A 20,529-nucleotide genomic window follows, 5' to 3' on the forward strand; every position below is an offset into this window, starting at 1 on the left:
CCAGAGGAGAACTGGGGGGCAAGAGGAGGAAGGGGAAGGGACAGGGGGAGGTGAGTAACAACGTTTTTGTTTTTGTTTTAAAGCGTCTACCAACATCACACTACTGGGTCTGGCGTCCCCTGTAACCATCGCTTGGTGCGTTTTACAGCATAAATAAAAACTCAAGGAAAATAAATACATTGGCTCCTATGAGGTTGGAAGTGGTGTGGAAGGGGTATGGGCGGGCCGGCGAAGGGGTGGGGCGGGGTCGCTTACACAAGGCAGGTGGGCAAGGAGCAGACAAGATGGGAGGCGCCTGAGGGGGGCGTGAGTCTTAAGTGTCCTCATGCATGTCCGGGCTGTCGGTCCGCGCGACCTTGCGGGGCGGCGCCGAGCTCTCGCCCTCTAGCTCCACTTGCTCCTGGTCTCTCTTCTTGGCGGCATTCTTTTTGTCCCATTGCTGATGTAGGTAGCGCAAAAGAATGTTTGTTTTCTCTGTCACGATGATCTGTTCAGACGGGTACTCCCTAGTGGGCAGGTAGACTGAGGGACGTCGGTTCGAGGCTTTGCACACAGAGTCGGCATGAAATCTACTAAAATTGCTTGGAGCAAGTTTTTTAATTTCATGGTTGCAATCACCATCTGCAGTGATTTTGGAGCCCCCCAAAATAAAGTCTCTCCGAGTTTCCATTGTTTCTCCATCTATTTGCCGTGAATTGATGGGACAGATGCCATGATCTTAATTTTATGAATGTTGAGTTTTAAGCCAACTTTTTCACTTTCACTTTCATCTTTCACTTTCATCAAAAGGCTCTTTAGTTCTTCTTTGCTTTCTACCATAAGGGTGGTGTCATCTGCATATCTGAGGTTATTTATATTTCTCCTGGCAATCTTGATTCCAGCTTGTGCTTCTTCCAGCCCAGTATTTCTCATGATGTGCTCTGCATGCAAGTTAAATAAGCAGGGTGACAATATACAGCCTTGAAGTACTCCTTTCCTAATAAGAAACCAGTCTGTTGTTTCATGTCCGGTTCTAACTGTTGCTTCCTGTCCTGATTACAGATTTCTCAGAAGGTAGGTAAGGTGGTATGGCATTCCCATTTCTAAGAATTTTCCACAGTTTTCTGTAATCCACAGTCAAAGGCTTTGGAGTAGTCAATAAAGCAGATGTTTTTTCTGGAACTCTCTTGCTTTTTCTATAACCCAAGGGATGTTGGCAATTTCATCTCTGGTTCCTCTGCCTTTACTAAATCCAGCTGGAACATCTGGAAATTCTCAATTCATGTACTGTTGAAGCCTAACTTGAAGGATTTTGAGCATTACTTTGCTAGCGTGTGAGATGAGTGCAATTGTGCAGTAGTTTGAGCATTTTTTGGCATTGCCTTTCTTTGGGATTGGAATGAAAACTGACCTTTTCCAGTCCTGTGGCCACTGCTGAGTTTTCCAAATTTGCTGGCATATTGAGTGCAGCACTTTCACAGCATCATCTTTTAGGATTTGAAATAGCTCAACTGGAATTCCATCACCTCCACTAGCTTTGTTTGTAGTGATGCTTCCTAAGCCCCACTTGACTTCATATTCCAGGATGTCTGGCTCTAGGTCAGTGATCACACCATTGTGGTTATCTGGGTAGTGAAGATGTTTATTGTACAGCTCTTCTGTGTATTCTTGCCACCTCTTCTTAATATCTTCTGCTTCTGTTAGGTCTATACCATTTCTGTCCTTTATTGAACCCATTTTTGCATGAAATGTTCCCTTGGTATCTCTAATTTTCTTGAAGAGATCTCTAGTCTTTCCCTTTCTATTGTTTTCCTCTATTTCTTTGCACTGGTCGCTGAGGAAGGCTTTCTTATCTCTCCTTGCTATTCTTTGGAATTCTGCATTCTAATGAGTGTATCTTTCCTTTTCTCCTTTGCCTTTCACTTCTCTTTTCACAGCTAGTTGTAAGGGCTCCTCAGACAGCCATTTTGCCTTTTTTGCTTTTCTTTTTCTTGGCGATGGTTTTGTTCACTGCCTGTACAAAGTCATGAACCTCCATCCATAGTTCTTCAGGCACTCTGTTAGATCTAATCCCTTGAACCTATTTGTCACTTCCACTGTATAATCGCAAGGGATTTGATTTAGGTCATACCTGATGGTCTAGTGGTTTTCCCTACTTCCTTCAATTTAAGTCTGAATTTGGTAACAAGGAATTCATGTTCTGAGCCACAGTCAGCTCCTGGTCTTGTTTTTACTGACTGTATAGAGCTTCTCCATCTTTGGCTGCAAAGTACATATTCAATCTGATTACAGTATTGACCATCTGGTGATGTCCATGTGTAGAGTATTCTCTAGTGTTGTTGGAAGAAGGTGTTTAGTATGACCAGTGTGTTCTCTTGGCAAAACTCCATTAGCCTTTGCCCTGCTTCATTTTGTACTCCAAGGCCAAATTTGCCTATTTTACTCCAGGTATCTCTTGATGTCCTACTTTTGCATTCCAGTCCTCTATAATGAAAAGGATGTCTTTTGAGAGTGTTAGTTCTAGAAGGTTGTTGGTCTTCACAGAACCATTCAACTTCAGCTTCTTCAGCATTACTGGTTGGGGCACAGACTTTTATTACTGTGATATTGAATGGTTTGCCTTGGAAACAAACAGAGATCATCCTGTCATTTTTGAGATTGCACCAAAGTACTGCATTATGGACTCTTTTGTTGACTATGATGGTTATTCCATTTCTTCTAAGGGATTCTTGCTCACAGTAGTAGATATAATGGTCATCTGAATGAAATTCACCCATTCCCTTCCATTTTACTTCAGATTCCTAAAATGTCGATGTTCACTCTTGCCACCTCCTGTTTGACCACTTCCAACTTGCCTTCATTCATGGACCTAACATTCCAGGTGCACACCAGGAGAACCTCGAGACTGAGCCAGACCTGCCTTTGAGTGTTTGTTTCCTGTGGAGGTACGGGTCAGCAGTGGCTTGCCGAAGGGACAGGTGCTCTGGGAGCAACCTGGGTATGGCATATGGCATAAGCCCTCTTGGAGGAGGTCGACATTAACCCCATCATAGAGCCACTAGAACTTACACAGGACTGGGGAAACAGACTCTTGGAGGGTACAAACAAAACCCTGTGAACACCAGGACTCAGGAGAAGGGAGCAGTGACCCCACAAGAGACTGACCCAGACTTGCCCATGAGTGTCCAAGAGTCCTACTTAGTTTGACTTATTTTCTTGAGCTGGCATTAGCGCCTTGCTCATGGTCCAGCAGATGGTAACCTTTCCCTACTTCCATTTTTCCTTCAGCCGTACCAATCTGCTTGTTGATTCTTGCCTTAACAGTAGGTTAACCGCCCTATCCAATAATTCCTTTCTACAAACATCCATGACAACTCATCTTTAAATTTGAATGGTATAAAATTAAACTCCTATAGCCTGTTGAATAAATTGACTTCTACTTATTTCTCCTAGATTTGAAAAATCTTTTTGTGATATATTCTGACATCAAAGATATTCATAGTATGTAATTGTACACTGCTTAATTCATCATTTTAGTAGTAAAAAGATACAAAGGCCTTCTGCACTTGTTGAAAAATTGCTATGTACAAGTTGTCATACTCCCTGTGGATCTCTCACAGCACTTAAAATCAGATGCATAATCTTATTATTGTGATTGTTCTTTTATAGTACCCATCATTGTTTTATGTTTTAATCTTTTCAACTGATTTGTTAAGTTCGTTGATGGTAGGTAGAAACTGTTATAAGTGTCTGTATACAGATATATTTATTATATATACTCGTGCTCAGTCACTCAGTCACGCCTGACTCTTTGCGAACCCATGGACTGTAGCCTGCCGGATCCTGTCAATGGAATTTTTAAGGCAAGAATACTGGAATGGGTTGCCATTTCCTTCTCCAGGGGATCTTCCCGACCCAAGGATCAAATCTGTGTGTCCTACATTGGTAAGTGGATTCTTTACCACTGAGCCACCTGGGAAGACTGGTTATGTATATATATGAGGCAGGCAAATTTAAGCAGTAAGCCATACCAATAGTCTCTTATAGTTGATTCCACCAACTAAACTGTGCACTTCTCAAGAATATGTATTTTTTTAATTTTATAAACTCCGAGTTTTATTAGAAGGACAATAAGAATATGGACATATGTTAAGTATCTTTTAAATTTTTGTTCATGGGTTTCCCTCGTGGGTCAGCAGTAAAGAATCTTCCTGGAATGCAGGAGTCAGAGGTTCAATTGGCAACCCATTTTAGTATTTTTGCCTGGGAAATCCCATGGACAGAGGAGCCTGGTGGGCTACAGTCCCTGGGGTCGAAAGAGTTGGACATGACTTAGCAACTAAACAACACGACAAATAAATTGTCATGCACTGTAATTCCAGTATGCGCTCATCAAGCATAAAGTGAAAATGAGGCAGGAGTTATCCTTTCTTTTAAAATGATACATCTGTATGTATGTACACATATCACACACACAAGTACCAGCTCTTTCTTCTCATTCCTCTTTTTTGTTCCTATATTTCCTATATATTCCTATATTTGTTACATGCTACGTGTCAAGTTATAAAAACAATGGAAGAACATATGCCAGGCCCTGGGCTATGCGTTACATGCATTATCTTATTTAATAATCACAATTATCCTAGGGCAAGTCTTCTACATTACATTTGTTTAGTGGGGTCACTATGAGAACTATTTAAGGATTAAATGAGTTAAGTCACATGCTTAGCATAATACTTTACACATAATAAATACATAATCATTCTCCCTCATTATTATCATGACAGGGTTAAAAGTCAAATAAGACATGCTCCCTGCCCTTGAAAAATCTAGCTTGGGGTAGGTAGAATTTTAAAATGGCTTCCAAGATTTCCTGCCCTATTAATATGACATCATGCCCATGACTATATCATAGTCAAGAGATTTTTCCAAATGTGATTAAGCTTACTAATCAGTAGACCTTGAATTAATCAAAAGAGAGATTATCCTGATGTGCTATATCTAACTACATGAGCCCTTAAAAAGCAACTTTCTCTAGCTGATTGGACAGAGAGATTCAAGTCCTCCTGAAGGAGAATTTGGATGTGTCAGGTTTAATGAGCTACTGCTGACTTTGAAGACTGAGGGTCCACATATAGGGAATGGAGAGTGACCCCTGGCCAATTAACAAGCATGAGGAATGGAATTCTGATGACAATCTGAAAAAGACTGGAAGCAGATTTTCCCAAGAGCATCTAGATTACAGTCCAGCCTGGCTGACACCTTGATATGAGTTTTGTGGTATCCTAAGCAGAGAACCCACTGAAACTCATACAGATTTCTAATTTAAAGAAAGGTGAATTACAATATATTTAAAGTGATGAAAGCGAAGAACCTACAACCAAGAATACTTTACCCAGCAAGACTCTTGTTAAGATTTGATGGACAAATTAAAAGCCTTCCAGACAAGCAAAAGTTAAGAGAATTCAGCACCACCAAACCAGCTTTTCAACAAATGCCAAAGGAACTTCTTCAGGCAGGAACCACAAAAGAAGGGAAAGACCCACACAGAATAAACCGAAGACAATTAAGAAAATGATAAGAGAATCATACATATAAACAATTCCTTAAGTATAAATGGATTAAATGCATCAACCAAAAGATCTATAGACAGGCTGGGCAGATGAAAACACACATGCATGTATGGACTTCCATTTACCACATCACTCTATCTAATCACCTAAATTGTATGTAATTATTTTATATTAAGTTAATCATGTTTCCATTATGGCTTGCAATTGTAATTATCTTTTATTTTTGTCTGGCTATTGGTGTAAAAACTAATAAACATCTTTTACTATTGTGATTATACAAATATTATTCACTTTTAGAAAAGGCAGAGGAACCAGAGATCAAATTGCCAACATCCGCTGGATCATGGAAAAAGCAAGAGAGTTCCAGAAAAACATCTATTTCTGCTTTATTGACTATGCCAAAGCCTTTGACTGTGTGGATCACAATCAACTGTGGAAAATCCTGAAAGAGATGGGAATACCAGACCACCTGACCTGCCTCTTGAGAAACCTATATGCAGGTCAGGAAGCAACAGTTAGAACTGGACATGGAACAACAGACTGGTTCCAAATAGGAAAAGGAGTACGTCAAGGCTGTATATTGTCACCCTGCTTATTTAACTTATATGCAGAGTACATCATGAGAAACGCTGGCTGGAAGAAGCAGAAGCTGGAATCAAGATTGCCAGGAGAAATATCAATAACCTCAGATATGCAGATGTTACCACCCTTATGGCAGAAAATGAAGAGGAACTAAAAATCCTCTTGATGAAAGTGAAAGTGGAGAGTGAAAAGGTTGGCTTAAAGCTCAACATTCAGAAAACTAAGATCATGGCATCTGGTCCCATCACTTCATGGCAGATAGATGGGAAAACAGTGGAAACAGTGTCAGACTTTATTTTTTGGGCTCCAAAATCATTGCAGATGGTGACTGCAGCCATGAAATTAAAAGACGCTTACTCCTTGGAAGGAAAGTTATGACCAACCTAGATAGCATATTCAAAAGCAGAGACATTACTTTGCCAACAAAGGTCCGTCTAGTCAAGGCTATGGTTTTTCCAGTGGTCATGTCATATGGATGTAAGAGTTGGGCTGTGAAGAAGGCTGAGCGCCGAAGAATTGATGCTTTTGAACTGTGGTGTTGGAAAAGACTCTTGAGAGTCCCTTGGACTGCATGGAGATCCAACCAGTCCATTCTGAAGGGGATCAGCCCTGGGTCTTCTTTGGAAGGAATGATGCTAAAGGTGAAACTCCAGTGCTTTGGCCACCTCATGCGAAGAGTTGACTCATTGAAAAAGACTCTGATGCTGCGAGGGATTGGGGGGCAGGAGAAGAAGGGGACGACAGAGGATGAGATGGTTCGATGGCATCACCAACTTGATGGACGTGAGTTTGAGTGAACTCTGGGAGTTGGTGATGGACAGGGAGGCCTGGCGTGCTGCGATTCATGGGGTCGCAAAGAGTCGGACACAACTGAGCGACTGAACTGAACTGAACTGAACATTGTATTAACAGTCAAGAGAAAATAACAGAATTCTATATCACTAAAACTACGATTTCGTGGAAAAAACTGTAATCATTTTTTAAAATCCAGATGCATATCAGAATTATTTTGGAATTTTTGAAAAATACAAATGCCCAAGTATTGCTTTTATTCTCCAAAGCTCTAGATTTGTTTCTAATGAGCATCCATGTTTAAAAACAACTGGACTATATGATGGTTTTTTACTTTTATCTAGTTTGTTTTACTTTTTCTATTTCATATTGTTTTACCGTTTCATTTAGCTTATGTTTTCCAATTTCTCTTTTTTTTTTTTTTTGCTGTTGTTCTTTCTCAAGCCTGTATCAAGCATAGTAGAAAAGCTTTTGCATACATACATATATATAAATGGTATGTATAATATATATATTTTAGAAAACTTGTGAATTTTTGCCTGGCTAAAAAAATTTATGACATATTGATTCCACTTGTTGTACTTAGTATGAATAGAATGCCAGATTTCTAATTTATATTTACTCAAAACTTTGATATAGTTCCATGTATTTTACGTCTATTATTACTGCTAAAAGACTAGAAAGTTTATTATCTTCATGATTTAAAAAAAAAATTGAATGAGGCTGGAAACATCTAATCCAATTCCGAGAATATAAAGAAATGCTATGTTGTAAAACAAAACAAAACAAAACGAAACAGGAAATTAACATGTGATATAGTATTATTAACTAAATTACAGATTTTGTTCAAATTTCACAAAATTTTATGCTAGTATCCATTATTTGTTTTCATACCTTCCTTATTCAAGATTCCACATTGTATTTAACTGCATTGAGCAGCTGCAGCTGCTCATCCAATAAATTCTGGTAAATTTTATTTTTGTTGTTACAAATATTTTCTGATTTTCAGGTCTACTATATCCTTCTACTTTTCTCTATATTCATTCTATTTATTTTTGAGAATTTTATATTGAAACTCCAACTGAAATATTCTATAAGGGTGTATCTATAGCTTCTTAGATACACCCATCATTTAAAAGTGGACACTTAATTTCTAAATACCTGTGGTTTTTAAAGTATCTTTGATATTAATTTCTCATTTTGATATTAATTTCTTATGTAAATGCTTTCTTCTCTGCAATCACACTCTGTTTTTTTGTCTTCTAACTTTATTGAGGCTTTCAACGGCTAAGTCAAAGATCCCTCTTGGTAAATGTCACATAGAACTTGAAAATATGCGGCTTACTTTCAAATATCTTCGATATTGATTTCTAAACATAATTCTACAGTGTTAAGAGAACACACTCTGTATGATTTCAGTACCTGTAGACCATGGAAGTTTTGCACCTTAAGTCCATAGATATGTTTCAGTATCTTATAGTCTACTGGAATTTGAATAGAATTTGTATCCTACTATTGTGTGAAACAGAGAAGGCAATGGCACCCCACTCCAGTCCTTTTGCCTAGAAAATCCCATGGAGGGAGGAGCCTGGTAGGCTGCTGTCTACCAGTTCTACCCCAGTTCATGGGGTCGCTAGAGTCGGACACGACTAAGTGACTTCACTTTCATGCATTGGAGAAGGAAATGGCAACCCACTCCAGTGTTCTTGCCTGGAGAATCCCAGGGACGGGAAGCCTGGTTGGCTGCTGTCTATGGGGTCGCACAGAGTCGGACACGACTGAAGCGACACAGCAGCAGCAGCAGCAGCATTGTGTGAAAGTTGTATAAAGCTTAAAAATGTTGAATTGGTTCATGACGATTTTCAGGTCTATTATATCCTACTTTTCTGTATATTCATTCTATTTATTTTTAAGGATTTGATATTGAAACTCCAACTAAAATTTTAATGTATCTACTTAAAAAAAATAAGTATAAGATGTAGTGGAACTACATGTAACTCTGTTCTGTATTTTCCAAGCCTCCTTCTGTAAAGGTATTACCATACTTTCATAATTTAAAATATAAAAAGAGAAAAAATAAAGAAATGCTAGATAATGAAAAGGATTTTAAGTTGATGATAATGTGTTATGCAGAAGCAGCACATAACATTAATATGTAGGGGAACACAAAATACAAACAAGGACTCAGGCTATAAATGGAGTATACATAGAGCACAAAGGAAGGAGTGTAAGGGCACAAAGCCTTTGTGAACTTAGTGGTGCTACTACTTGGAAAAATGAATAAAATCTGCTGACTGTGGGTTGAGAGGAGAATGTGTGAAGAAGAGGAGAGGAAAGATATTCTAGATAAAGAGAGGACAGATTGTTGAGGCCGTGTCCAAAGATGAGGACTACAGGAGGAGAGCACCGAGTAGGCCATGGTCGTTCCTGTAAATTGGGAAAGGTTTGGACTTAAACTCTGCTAGCACTGGCAGCACATTTTTAAAGAATCTTTTAAAATTAATTGGAAATATCTGGATTGAAGACTTGACAGAGTACAGACACATATGTATGTGTGTATATATAGATATATATATTTCTATTTCTACATGTAATAAATATAAAATAAATGTTTTAATACTTAAGATTAATAGATGGATAACTTAATACTTTTTCTCCCCTGTAAAATTAAAATCACTCCAACTAATTAAGCTGAAAACATGTTTCTAAACTGGCTAAATTCAACAAAAATACATCCATTCACAAAACCAAATTTTGTTTTCTTTTGAGTAAATAAAAATAAAATATATCCTGATACAACACTCAGGAAAGTATCCATTTTCAACAAAATTATCTATTTGGATATCTTGAAACATGTTTATGACAAAGCATAATTATGTATATGTATCTTTTCAATATTTCTCTCCTTTAGTAGTTAACATTAAGAGATTACCACATCTCTCAAAGTAAATTGCTGCCATTTAAAACACAAGTTTAGCAAGATAGGAGATGATTTTGCCTATCAAACACACCAAGATTGGTATTTTTCCTATCTTGAGATAAATAAAAATGTTGGTTACTATTTCTTTAATAGTTAAAATTATGTTATTTGAACATTAAGGTACTTTGTTCATTTGAGTACATTTCTTAGCACCAGCTGCTGGGTATGTCTTTTCTCTGTTTACCCTGATTTCACAACACTGTTTACTTCTATCAGTTTAGACTAGAGGACATACCTAAAGGAAAAAGTCTAAAAAATGTTTTCATGAATCAGTCTTTTAAAGTATAGAAGTTTTAATCACATGACCTTGGTTTATCAATTTCTAATAGTTAAATATATATATGTGCATAATTAATACTTTTTAATCCAGAATCCTGACCCACATTAAAAAGGTAAAAATTATAAACAATGCCAATTATACAAATATGCCACAGAAAATAACATTCTACAATATTTTCAAATGAAATCTTGTTTTTAAAAATTCAAAAAATTCTTGTTTTTAGGAATTCAAAATTCCTAGTATTAACCAAGAATAAGCACGATACAGAAGAGACCATTTTCATTATAACTATTACTAGCAACAATGCAGTTACACATGTGTAAGCATTTAAAAAGAGGAGTGTCTTTGAAATGTAAATGCAAAAAGTCAACTCTACTTACATTATAAGTTTAAGACCAATAGAACACTGAAGACAACTATGAGAATATAAAAGGTCACGAAAGTTTAAATACTGTGTGATAATTCACTCTTTAAAAAGACAGTTTTGACAAATTCTAACCACAGGGACAAATATTTTTCCTGCCAAACCACTTCTCTCATTCGTGGTGCAGCATTTTACCTCTATCTAGTATGGTTGTTCCTTGTTCATGGTAACACAGGTGACTGCATTCAAATGGCATTTACCATAAATTGCACCGAACTGCCCTATAATTTCATTTGGACTGAATTAATTAACTTCTCAGTAGGTGGCTGAGGTACTGAACATAAGCCTAAAGAAATATTTGACTGCTTAACCTACCTTCCATGAATTGTCTCTAAATCAAGGCAGCTTCCATTTTAATAAACAGTACCAGGTAAAATATATTTAGTAGGACCTAAAGGGTAAAGATAAGGCATTTATAATAAATGGATTTAGTTTTCCACAAGCATGCATGTCCATTTAAAAGAAGTCAGGGGGCACGGCAGACAGTTAGGATTTAACAAAACTAATCAAGAGTTGGCATGCCTGATATTTTGAAAGTCTGTTTACCTTAGGAGGTATGCATTTATATTAACAAAATGCCTTCTCTGTCCTTGCAAGATTTTTAATAAAAAGCTCACTACCTTGTAGCAATTAAAATACTACTTTAATGCTGTTTTAAGTAATTTATATCTCAGGGCTTGAAATGTAAATCTAATTTTTAAAGATATTATCAGATCATCTGTATTATAATATCATAAAATACCTATTCTATTTATGATTCTCCAATTATAACATTATAAATATATGACAGTGAACTCTTTGTTTCAAATTTACAGTCTTCATATATCAAGAAGCAAATTAAAAGGACAAACAAGGAATGTGAAAAGTCAGCTCATAGAAAGCTGAAATGTTTTTTATTACGTGGCATGTTTTTCTCTGTCATAAACTTCCAGTTTAGGAAAATGAGAAAACAAATAGTTCTTTTGGCAAACTCCTTGAAAAAGTGTTTAACTCAGTATTTTTAGATTTTTTTTTAACTGTGGAAGAAAGAAAAGGAGGGAGGAAGAGAGGGATGAAAGGAGCCCCAACTTTGTATCATACCTTTTGCTGGGAATGGAGAGTGGGAAGAACTAACACTTAATGAGCAGTAGCTCAGAAGTACAGCTTAAGACTTCAACCCGATTTTAAAGGCTTTGTAACATATAGAAAGATGGGACCCCAGAAACAGTCTGAATAATTTTGGGGGAGATGGCCCTTGGTCAGGCTTCATCTAAATGGTTCTAGGAAGAAAGGCTTCAGCCTTATTTCAAAGTGCCCACTGAGGGCACAACTGCTAGGTAATTTCTCTAAGAACAAATTCTGGTTTCTGTACCATTTGAATCCTTCTTGATAATAATATGCATAAGGAGAAACAACAAGAATATAATTTGGAAGTTTTAAAACTGGTTTATTCTAAGGAAGGCTTTAACTTAACAAAAAAAGAATGCGTAGATGTCAGTTTCAGAAACAATTTTTCCTGCACATCTTCTAGCTTAGTAATTTAGTGGCAACAAGAGTCATTAATGCTGTCAAAAACAGCAGTGAGGTTTAAAAATAAAAATTCAAACAATAATATCCTTCACGTTTTTAATATGTCATTTACTGAATTGGCAATCACAACTGAGATTTATGACAGCCTTCTAGTTAGAAAAAACAAATGAATCGTACCTTTTTAGGTTTTCATTGTCTCTAAATTTTATCAGGCAAGCATATAGGATTTCCTCCTCATCAAATGCTGTGTCTGTCCTGGTGTCTCCAGTCACAAGAGACCTTTTGTACCACTACTCCCTTGAGTCCCAATTCTTACTAGGAGTCCTGGGCAAACACAAAAGTAACCTGGCAGTTACATCATGCTACATAAATGAGAAAAGACTCTGCTATCTAAAAATAATGAAGGGATCCATTTAAATTAATGTTATTTTTTGTGAAGTAGTCATTTTACTTTGTAATAACGTAATTCTGATTCAAATAGAGTTCTTATGAGCTTTAAAAAATCTCTAGAGATTATATACAAGGCAGTAATTTAATTCTTATATTTTCATTTCTTACAATGATATTTGAGATTTTTAGTGCTGCTGCTGACAGCTTACGGAAACTGTTTTATTTGGAAATTCTGATTTTTAAAACTGTCCAGCTCTTATTTATAAGAAGCATAATTATTAAGAAAAAGGTTTTTTTTGTTCCTTTAAGGTATTCATTCTTTTGCTATTTATTCCTCACTTGATTTCATAATTCTGTTTGTGTCACTATGATTAGTTGCTATGGAAATTACCTCCTATGGAAATGATTCCAATGTCATTATTGTAATAATATGACTTTAATGACAAATATCAATAGCAGACACAAACCCCTACTAGAAAAAGGAAATCTAAATAATATTTTTAGAAGGATTAATTCTGAAATTATCATGGCCAAATTTTCTGGTATTTTTAATAGGTCATCTGCTTTTTAAATAAGTATTAAATGAATTTTAAGGTGTTAACAGCTACTCATTTCCCCAAATGCCAACATCACAATGGAAATTAATACCATGCATAGAAAAGTGGAAGTAAAGGACATTTCATCTACCTGTTACCTAAACTTAAAAAATGTTTTGCTTTACATATGAAAGGTAATGTCAATAGGATTTCAGGGATCATCAAGGAAACAACTTTGAATAACACATTACATATTCCCTTTAAAGATGAAGAATTTAATATTCCAAAATTTATCCCAGGAATTTGAAAGGTCAGTCAACTAGTGAGTAAAACAATAGATGAGAGCCAGTGGACTATTAGATGAGAATTCCAGAATGCTAAGAAGAAATCTTCTTGGGTGGATTCTATAATTTGTGGTTTGAATGAAACTTTTGAAACATTCCATTAGGATTAAAAGTCTCACAATGAGAATATGGCTCTCATTTAACACATTTTAAATTACTAGACAATCTCTCCTCAAAGAAATTTTAATGCTTTCTTCTGCCTAGTGCTTGTTCACCATCTAGTACTAATTTAGGAATAAATTAACCCTTCCAACAATTGAGATATTGTCTAGAAACTGCCTTTTATGCTCTGCTAGAGAAATAATTCTGAAAATTATAAAAGAGAAATCCATTTCTTAATTATAAAATATTTTTATACCTATTAATTATTGATTTAAATCACTATCACATTTACCTACATAATTCATATTACTATATCTACAGTGCTTCTGAATTAAGCTTCACAGTTTTAGATTTGTAAAATGTTTTGCACATTAAGGGTTTTCTATACTTGTGTCCACCACCATGATCTAGGGTCCAAAATGTCTTTGATAGTTTTCTGCCTTGGAGCTGGTACTGGCTTGGCTTCAATACTGGTTTTAGTGTCTGTGTGTTCACCATCAGTTGAACTACTTTTCCTGGCAGGAAGAAGTTTTCGAGGAGCAGCCACCGGTTTCTGTAAGTGATGCATCGGGGTTGACAGTTTGGTATCCAAAGGCGAGGTCTGAGATACACTTGTTTTTTCCCAGTTGCCCTGAACCAATTGATTTTTGTTGCTCTGTGTTTTTAAGTTGAATGGCACTTTATCAGAAGGAGGAAGGGGAGCTCGTCTCTTTTTCCCTTTCTCTTCATGTAACTGCTTGCTTGCAGGAGATAATACCTTTTTCAGTGTGGCCCAAGAAGGAGATGAGGCTTCTTCATGCTGGCCAATTAGGAACTCTCCATTTGTCTCTTCAATTTTTTTTTGTATTATACCAGTTAAACTTTCAAGTTTCATAGGTGAATCAATGCCTGTAATAATTATTAGAAAAAATACATGGAACAAATTCTGAAGCAGTAAACCCTTTACCCAAGGACGTTATTCCACTATGTTATCTATATAATAGTTATCCAAACCAGACCAGGATAAGTTTTTTGTTTTTTTTTTAATATGTTTACTTGTAAAAATAACCATACTAATGGAACCAAAAAATAAGATCATGTACTGCATGCGTGCACACACACACATACACACACATGCATAAGTATATTCCTAAATATACGTGGAAAATCCAGTTTTCAAAGGAGTTGAGCATCATCAGAATTTTTTTGAATTCTGCAGATTAAGTATTTATTAAATAACTTTTGTTGGGTTTAAAATCTATTCTGACTTATAGGTAAGAGTGGATTCCCTTTTATAAACCCCTGATAGGTAAACTAGGAAAATGTAACTGAATTAGTATTCCTTCCTGTAGACCAGCAAAGTCTTTGTAATAGGGAAAAAAATCCAAAACAAAACCCCCATGGAAACAGAGTGAAGCCTTAATACCACTTTGGTGATTTTCCTTGGGAAAAATGGGAGACATTTATGTCAATTACATGATATTTTCAAATGTGTAAGCTCAAATGTTTCATTTTAAATCCAACATTTAAAGGTATATGTAAGTGTAGGAACACTGGTGGTAAAATACACTAGAATTTAGCACTGATTTGTGCTTGTTCACAACACTGCTCACTAAGGCAATCACACAAAGATAAATAAATACACTTCAAACTGTGGGGAAAATGGAATATTTATGAGTCTAGAAATCTAAAATTTTCCAAAGTATTAAACTTAACCAATTTTTTTGCCTGAGAGGAAAACTTCCATTTATTAATATTCATTTATCAACACTACTTTAAAACAAATTTAATAAAATATGGAAAAAATTACTGAACATAATTACATTTTAAAACGTCAAGGTTTATATCTTCAGAATTTTCATCAGCTACTCAGCTAATATTTATTTTCAGTGTACCCTTATTCATTTTGAAGTCTTAACATTTTTGTTTGATCTTAAGCATTCAAACTATGAAAAATGTGTATTCATTAATTTTGTATTAATTCATCTTTTAAACATGAGTTTCTTAGTCTATAATCATAGTCTTTTTTCATTCATTTTTGACTGTGGCTTGAAAATTTTAGCATTTTAATGTCAATAGAATAAGCTGCTTGTTTGAGGACAATGTCGTTTTTGTTACCCTGAAGCTTAGAAAAGACAAACCTCACTTACTCATATCATGATAGACTGAGGTTGCCTCTTTTGTCAAGAACAAAGGTGGTTTCCGTGGTGACATAATCTCAATTTTCATAAGTTCTTCACAACAATGCTTCCATTGGCCTAAGAAAGAAAAAGGTAGGCTAGTTTAAAACAAATGTGAAATATATATTTAATTTTTAACAGATTATCAACACGTTTTTTGCTTTGAAAAAATAAGTGAATTCATGAAGTATTAGCTTAAAGAAGTTATAAAAACCTAGTACTACCCATTATTTCTAAGTCTAGGCACAAATGTACTCTATTTTAAATATAAATCTCTATGAACAGATATTAAGCTAAGTTCTGTAGGCTACTAAATACTATATTACTTCTCTAAATGGTCAATAACTAAAATGTTTATGGTAAAAGTTTGTGTAAGTTCTCTTAAATATTATATAAAAACATTCAGTATTTAAAACAGTTGAAAAGTAAAGATTAACTGAAATATAGTTAACTTGAAGGAAGCAAAAAAATACATAAGTAGTATTTCTCAGAAAATGATTTTAATTTTGAAAATTTTAATTAAGAAATAAGAATTGCTTACAAAAAATTCTTTTAATATGATAATCATGTCCTCCTAAATATCAGGAAAACTAGAAAAATGCTGTATTTTCATTTTATTTTGGGTACATAAAAACCTGTTACTATAAAGACAGATCATTCAAAATTCTAACTGGACGTGATGGACTTGAGTTTGAGTAGGCTCTGGGCGTTGGTGATGGACAGGGAAGCCTGGCATGCTGCACTCCATGGGATCACAAAGAGTCGGACATGACTGAACTGAAATGAATTTATTTTAGGAAGGACACTTTAAAGCCATTAGGCATTCAAAATAATACTCAATAATAAAAATACTCTTGAGTAAGTTGTTTTAATATTTAAAATTGAAAAGTGTGGACCATAATAATTTTTCTTGTAATTACGGTTTACTATGTTCATCTCAAAATAAAATTCTCAGATTTATTTCTCCTGAGTGGATATAAAAAAATATTTAGCCTTTCCATCTTTATTGTGGACTTGTATGCTGAGTTTTGCCATTCTTACATGCTATTTTACATTAGCAAAGAAGTAAATGTAATAAACACGTGCCTTTTTATACTGATTTATGATCTGTATTTCTTTTTATTATATTCTCAACCTCTACATTCAACATCCAGCTTATTTCCCATGGCTTAAAAATTAAAGATACTTCATGTTTACTCAAATTATCTATTTTTGTTATTTTATGTCTAATTTATGTCATGTTAATATGGTAATATATACATAAATTTTAGATCCATCACTTTAAATAGTTAAGAAATAAAAAAAATCCCTTTCAATATGTTTTATTACAATGCTAAGTATAGAATATGGTAAAAAAATTTTCAAAATATCTCATATAGCAATATATAAAGGGAATAAAATCTTGAGTTTAAGCCTCAAAGGTTGCTTTGTAGAATTTAAATCTAGTAGGATCTGAGATTTGATAACTTATTCCTCCTTTCTACTTCCTTTTTTAGATAAATATAGAAGCGCCAGCCTTTTCTTTTGGGGGGGCATGAAAAAATGGCCTTAAAATGGAAAAGTAATGAAACACTTTAAACCAGCAAGCAATTCTCTGTCAAACCTTAGATAAGGAATATAGTACAGCATTGTTTCAATATTGATAGTTCAAAGCTTTTCATTGTTTAACTGATAGCAGAATACTATGTTGAAAACTGCAATATAAAGCCACATTATCCCATGTGTTACACAAGTCAGAGATACAAATGTGGCATGTTCACTGATCAAGACATTACAATTAAACACTTTACCAGTAAATAAATTAGCAAGCATAGGTATATGTAATATGAACATGCTAACAATAAAGGCCCAGTATGAGATATTAAATGGGTATATTTTGCTCACATAAAATCTGTATATTGAAGATGTTTCCTACCACATATACTATTATAATGCTCCCATTCAAAATAATCTATTATGTTGAGCTGCTTATGAATGTCAGGTCCATGAATCAAGGCAAATTGGAAGTGGTCAAACAAGAGATGGCAAGAGTGAATGTCGACATTCTAGGAATCAGCGAACTCAAATGGACTGGAATGGGTGAATTTAACTCAGATGACCATTATATCTACTACTGCGGGCAGGAATCCCTCAGAAGAAATGGAGTAGCCATCATGGTCAACAAAAGAGTCCGAAATGCAGTACTTGGATGCAATCTCTAAAATGACAGAATGATCTCTTTATTTCCAAGGTAAACCATTCAATATCACAGTAATCCAAGTCTATGCCCCAACCAGTAATGCTGAAGAAGCTGAAGTTGAACGGTTCTGTGAAGACCTACAAGACCTTTTAGAACTAACACCCAAAAAAGATGTCCTTTTCATTATAGGGGACTGGAATGCAAAAGTAGGAAGTCAAGAAACACCTGGAGTAACAGGCAAATTTGGCCTTGGAATATGGAATGAAGCAGGGCAAAGACTAATAGAGTTTTGCCAAGAAAATGCACTGGTCATAACAAACACCCTCTTCCAACAACACAAGAGAAGACTCTACACATGGACATTACCAGATGGGGAACACCAAAATCAGATTGATTATATTCTTTGCAGCCAAAGTTGGAGAAGCTCTATACAGTCAGCAAAAACAAGACCAGGAGCTGACTGTGGCTCAGATCATGAACTCCTTATTGCCAAATTCAGACTTAAATTGAAGAAAGTAGGGAAAACCACTAGACCATTCAGGTATGACCTAAATCAAATCCCTTATGATTATACAGTGGAAGTGAGAAATAGATTTAAGGGCCTAGATCTGATAGATAAAGTGCCTGATGAACTATAGACAGAGGTTTGTGACATTGTACAGGAGACAGGGATCAAGACCATCCCCATGGAAAAGAAATGTGAAAAAGCAAAATGGCTGTCTGGGGAGGCCTTACAAATAGCTGTGAAAAGAAGAGAAGCGAAAAGCAAAGGAGAAAAGGAAAGATATACCCATCTGAATGCAGAGTTCCAAAGAATAGCAAGAAGAGATAAGAAAGCCTTCTTCAGCAATCAATGCAAAGAAATAGAGGAAAACAACAGAATGGGAAAGACTAGAGATCTCTTCAAGAAAATTAGAGGAACATTTCATGCAAAGATGGGCTCAATAAAGGACAGAATGGTATGGACCTAACAGAAGCAGAAGATATTAAGAAGAGATGGCAAGAATACACAGAAGAACTGTACAAAAAAGATCTTCACGACCCAGATAATCACGATGGTGTGATCACTGACCTAGAGCCAGACATCCTGGAATGTGAAGTCAAGTGGGCCTTAGAAAGCATCACTACAAACAAAACTAGTGGAGGTGATGGAATTCCAGTTGAGCTATTCCAAATCCTGAAAGATGATGCTGTGAAAGTGCTGCACTCAATATGCCAGCAAATTTGGAAAACTCAGCAGTGGCCACAGGGCTGGAAAAGGTCAGTTTTCATTCCAATCCCAAAGAAAGGCAATGCCAAAGAGTGCTTAAACTACTGCACAATTGCACTCATCTCACATGCTAGTAAAGTAATGCTCAAATTTAACTTAGTATATATTATTAAATATTTGAAAAAATCTTTCACTATTCCAAGCAGTAACCTATTTGATGGTCTAAAACAGGTGTCATTCCTCTTTTACATGTTAGCTCTCAGATATTAAAAATTAGCGATTACCTCCCCACTGCCTCCCACCCTCCTTCTCAAGCTGTCCTTCCACAGGCTAAACACACCTAGCTCCATTAGTGTTTTCTCATCATTTCCAGTTTTCTCAGCCTCATGATTTTCTAACTCTCAAGCTAAGTCAAGTAATTGAAATATGTTCTAAGTATTACATTACTCTTACTTTCTTCTGCCCTAGATATTTATCCTCTATTTTGTTGCATATATCACATTTCACTGAAGATTACAAGAGGCTACACTTATTACGAGGAGAGTAAAAATTCTAAAGCACAAGTCACTCTTTGGGATAATATATGCACTTCCATTTTTGCTTCAGATCTTCATATCTTACACAATGAATTCTAAACAGCAAATGTAATACTATTTATACTTTAAAAATTAGACTGGCAGATTTTATCTCCAAAGCATTAAATACTAAAGAAGTAGCCAGACCTGAGAACCTAGTTGTCATCACTTTATTACTTTGACAGTACAAAAATGTCATGAGATTCTTTAAGTTAATTTTTATTGGAGTATAGTTGCTTTATAATATTTAGTTTCTACTGTACAGCAAAGTGAAAGGACAGAATATACATATACGTATATTCCCTCTTTTTTGATTTCCTTCCCATTTAGGAAGGAACCATAGAAACAACTGAGTAGAATTCCTTGTGCTATACAATAGGTTCTCATTAGTTATCTATTTTATACATAGTATCAACAGTATCAATCCCAATCTCCCAATTCATTTCTCCTCAGATGTCATGAGATTCTTACCCCACCAACTGCCTCTTTTAGCATAATAAATTATTTTACATAATTTGAGGAATGAAAACATGAAATCATCTAACAGTAGTTGATATCTAGACTATATATACTATTCTCACATTTTTACTCCTCTTTCCTGTTTTTGTCTATACAAAAATTTTAAAATGCCAATGTGGATGTGTGCATACTAAGTTGCTTCGGCCATGTCTGACTCTTTCCGACCCTATGGGCTGTAGCCCACAAAATACTGGAGTGGGTAGCCATGTCCTCCTCTAGGGGATAGTCCTAATCCAGGGATCAAACCCATGTCTCCTGCAGCACCTGCATTGAAGGCAGATTCTCTAATGCTAAGCCACTGGGGAAGCCCTTAAAATGCCAGAATCATTTCTAAAAGTAACACGGTCTTCTATAAGACAGACTCTATAAATCAAGAGCAGTTAGGTAAGTAGTTAA

At 35.5% G+C, this 20,529-nt stretch overlaps 2 protein-coding genes across 5 annotated transcripts in view; both read right to left on the bottom strand.

Annotated features, from left to right (window-relative positions):
• Nucleotides 1-200: 200 nt before the first annotated feature.
• Nucleotides 201-685, bottom strand: LOC133240383 (DET1- and DDB1-associated protein 1-like). The gene has a single exon (XM_061405086.1). The coding sequence runs from the start codon at nt 668-670 to the stop codon at nt 314-316; it is 357 nt and encodes a 118-aa protein (XP_061261070.1). The 5' UTR covers nt 671-685; the 3' UTR covers nt 201-313.
• Nucleotides 686-9,741: 9,056 nt separating this feature from the next.
• RTKN2 (rhotekin 2) overlaps nt 9,742-20,529 on the bottom strand; it is a 114,204-nt gene continuing 103,416 nt past the window's right edge. For 3 of the 4 annotated variants that reach the window (XM_061405087.1, XM_061405089.1, XM_061405088.1), the window contains 2 exons: nt 15,621-15,728; nt 9,742-14,379 (listed from right to left, as the gene is read on the bottom strand). In XM_061405087.1, the coding sequence (XP_061261071.1) occupies nt 13,874-14,379; nt 15,621-15,728 (614 nt within the window). In that variant the 3' untranslated portion in view covers nt 9,742-13,873. The remainder of the gene's footprint in view (nt 14,380-15,620; nt 15,729-20,529) is intronic. The other variant, XM_061405090.1, reaches the window with a different exon arrangement.

The sequence above is a fragment of the Bos javanicus genome, chromosome 28 (genome assembly GCF_032452875.1).
Source record: "Bos javanicus breed banteng chromosome 28, ARS-OSU_banteng_1.0, whole genome shotgun sequence".
Classification (NCBI taxonomy): Eukaryota; Metazoa; Chordata; class Mammalia; order Artiodactyla; family Bovidae; genus Bos; species Bos javanicus.

Coding starts and splice junctions, on each gene's coding strand:
- LOC133240383 (XM_061405086.1), bottom strand. CDS start 670: ATGGAAACTCGGAGAGACTTTATTTTGGGGGGCTCCAAAATCACTGCA.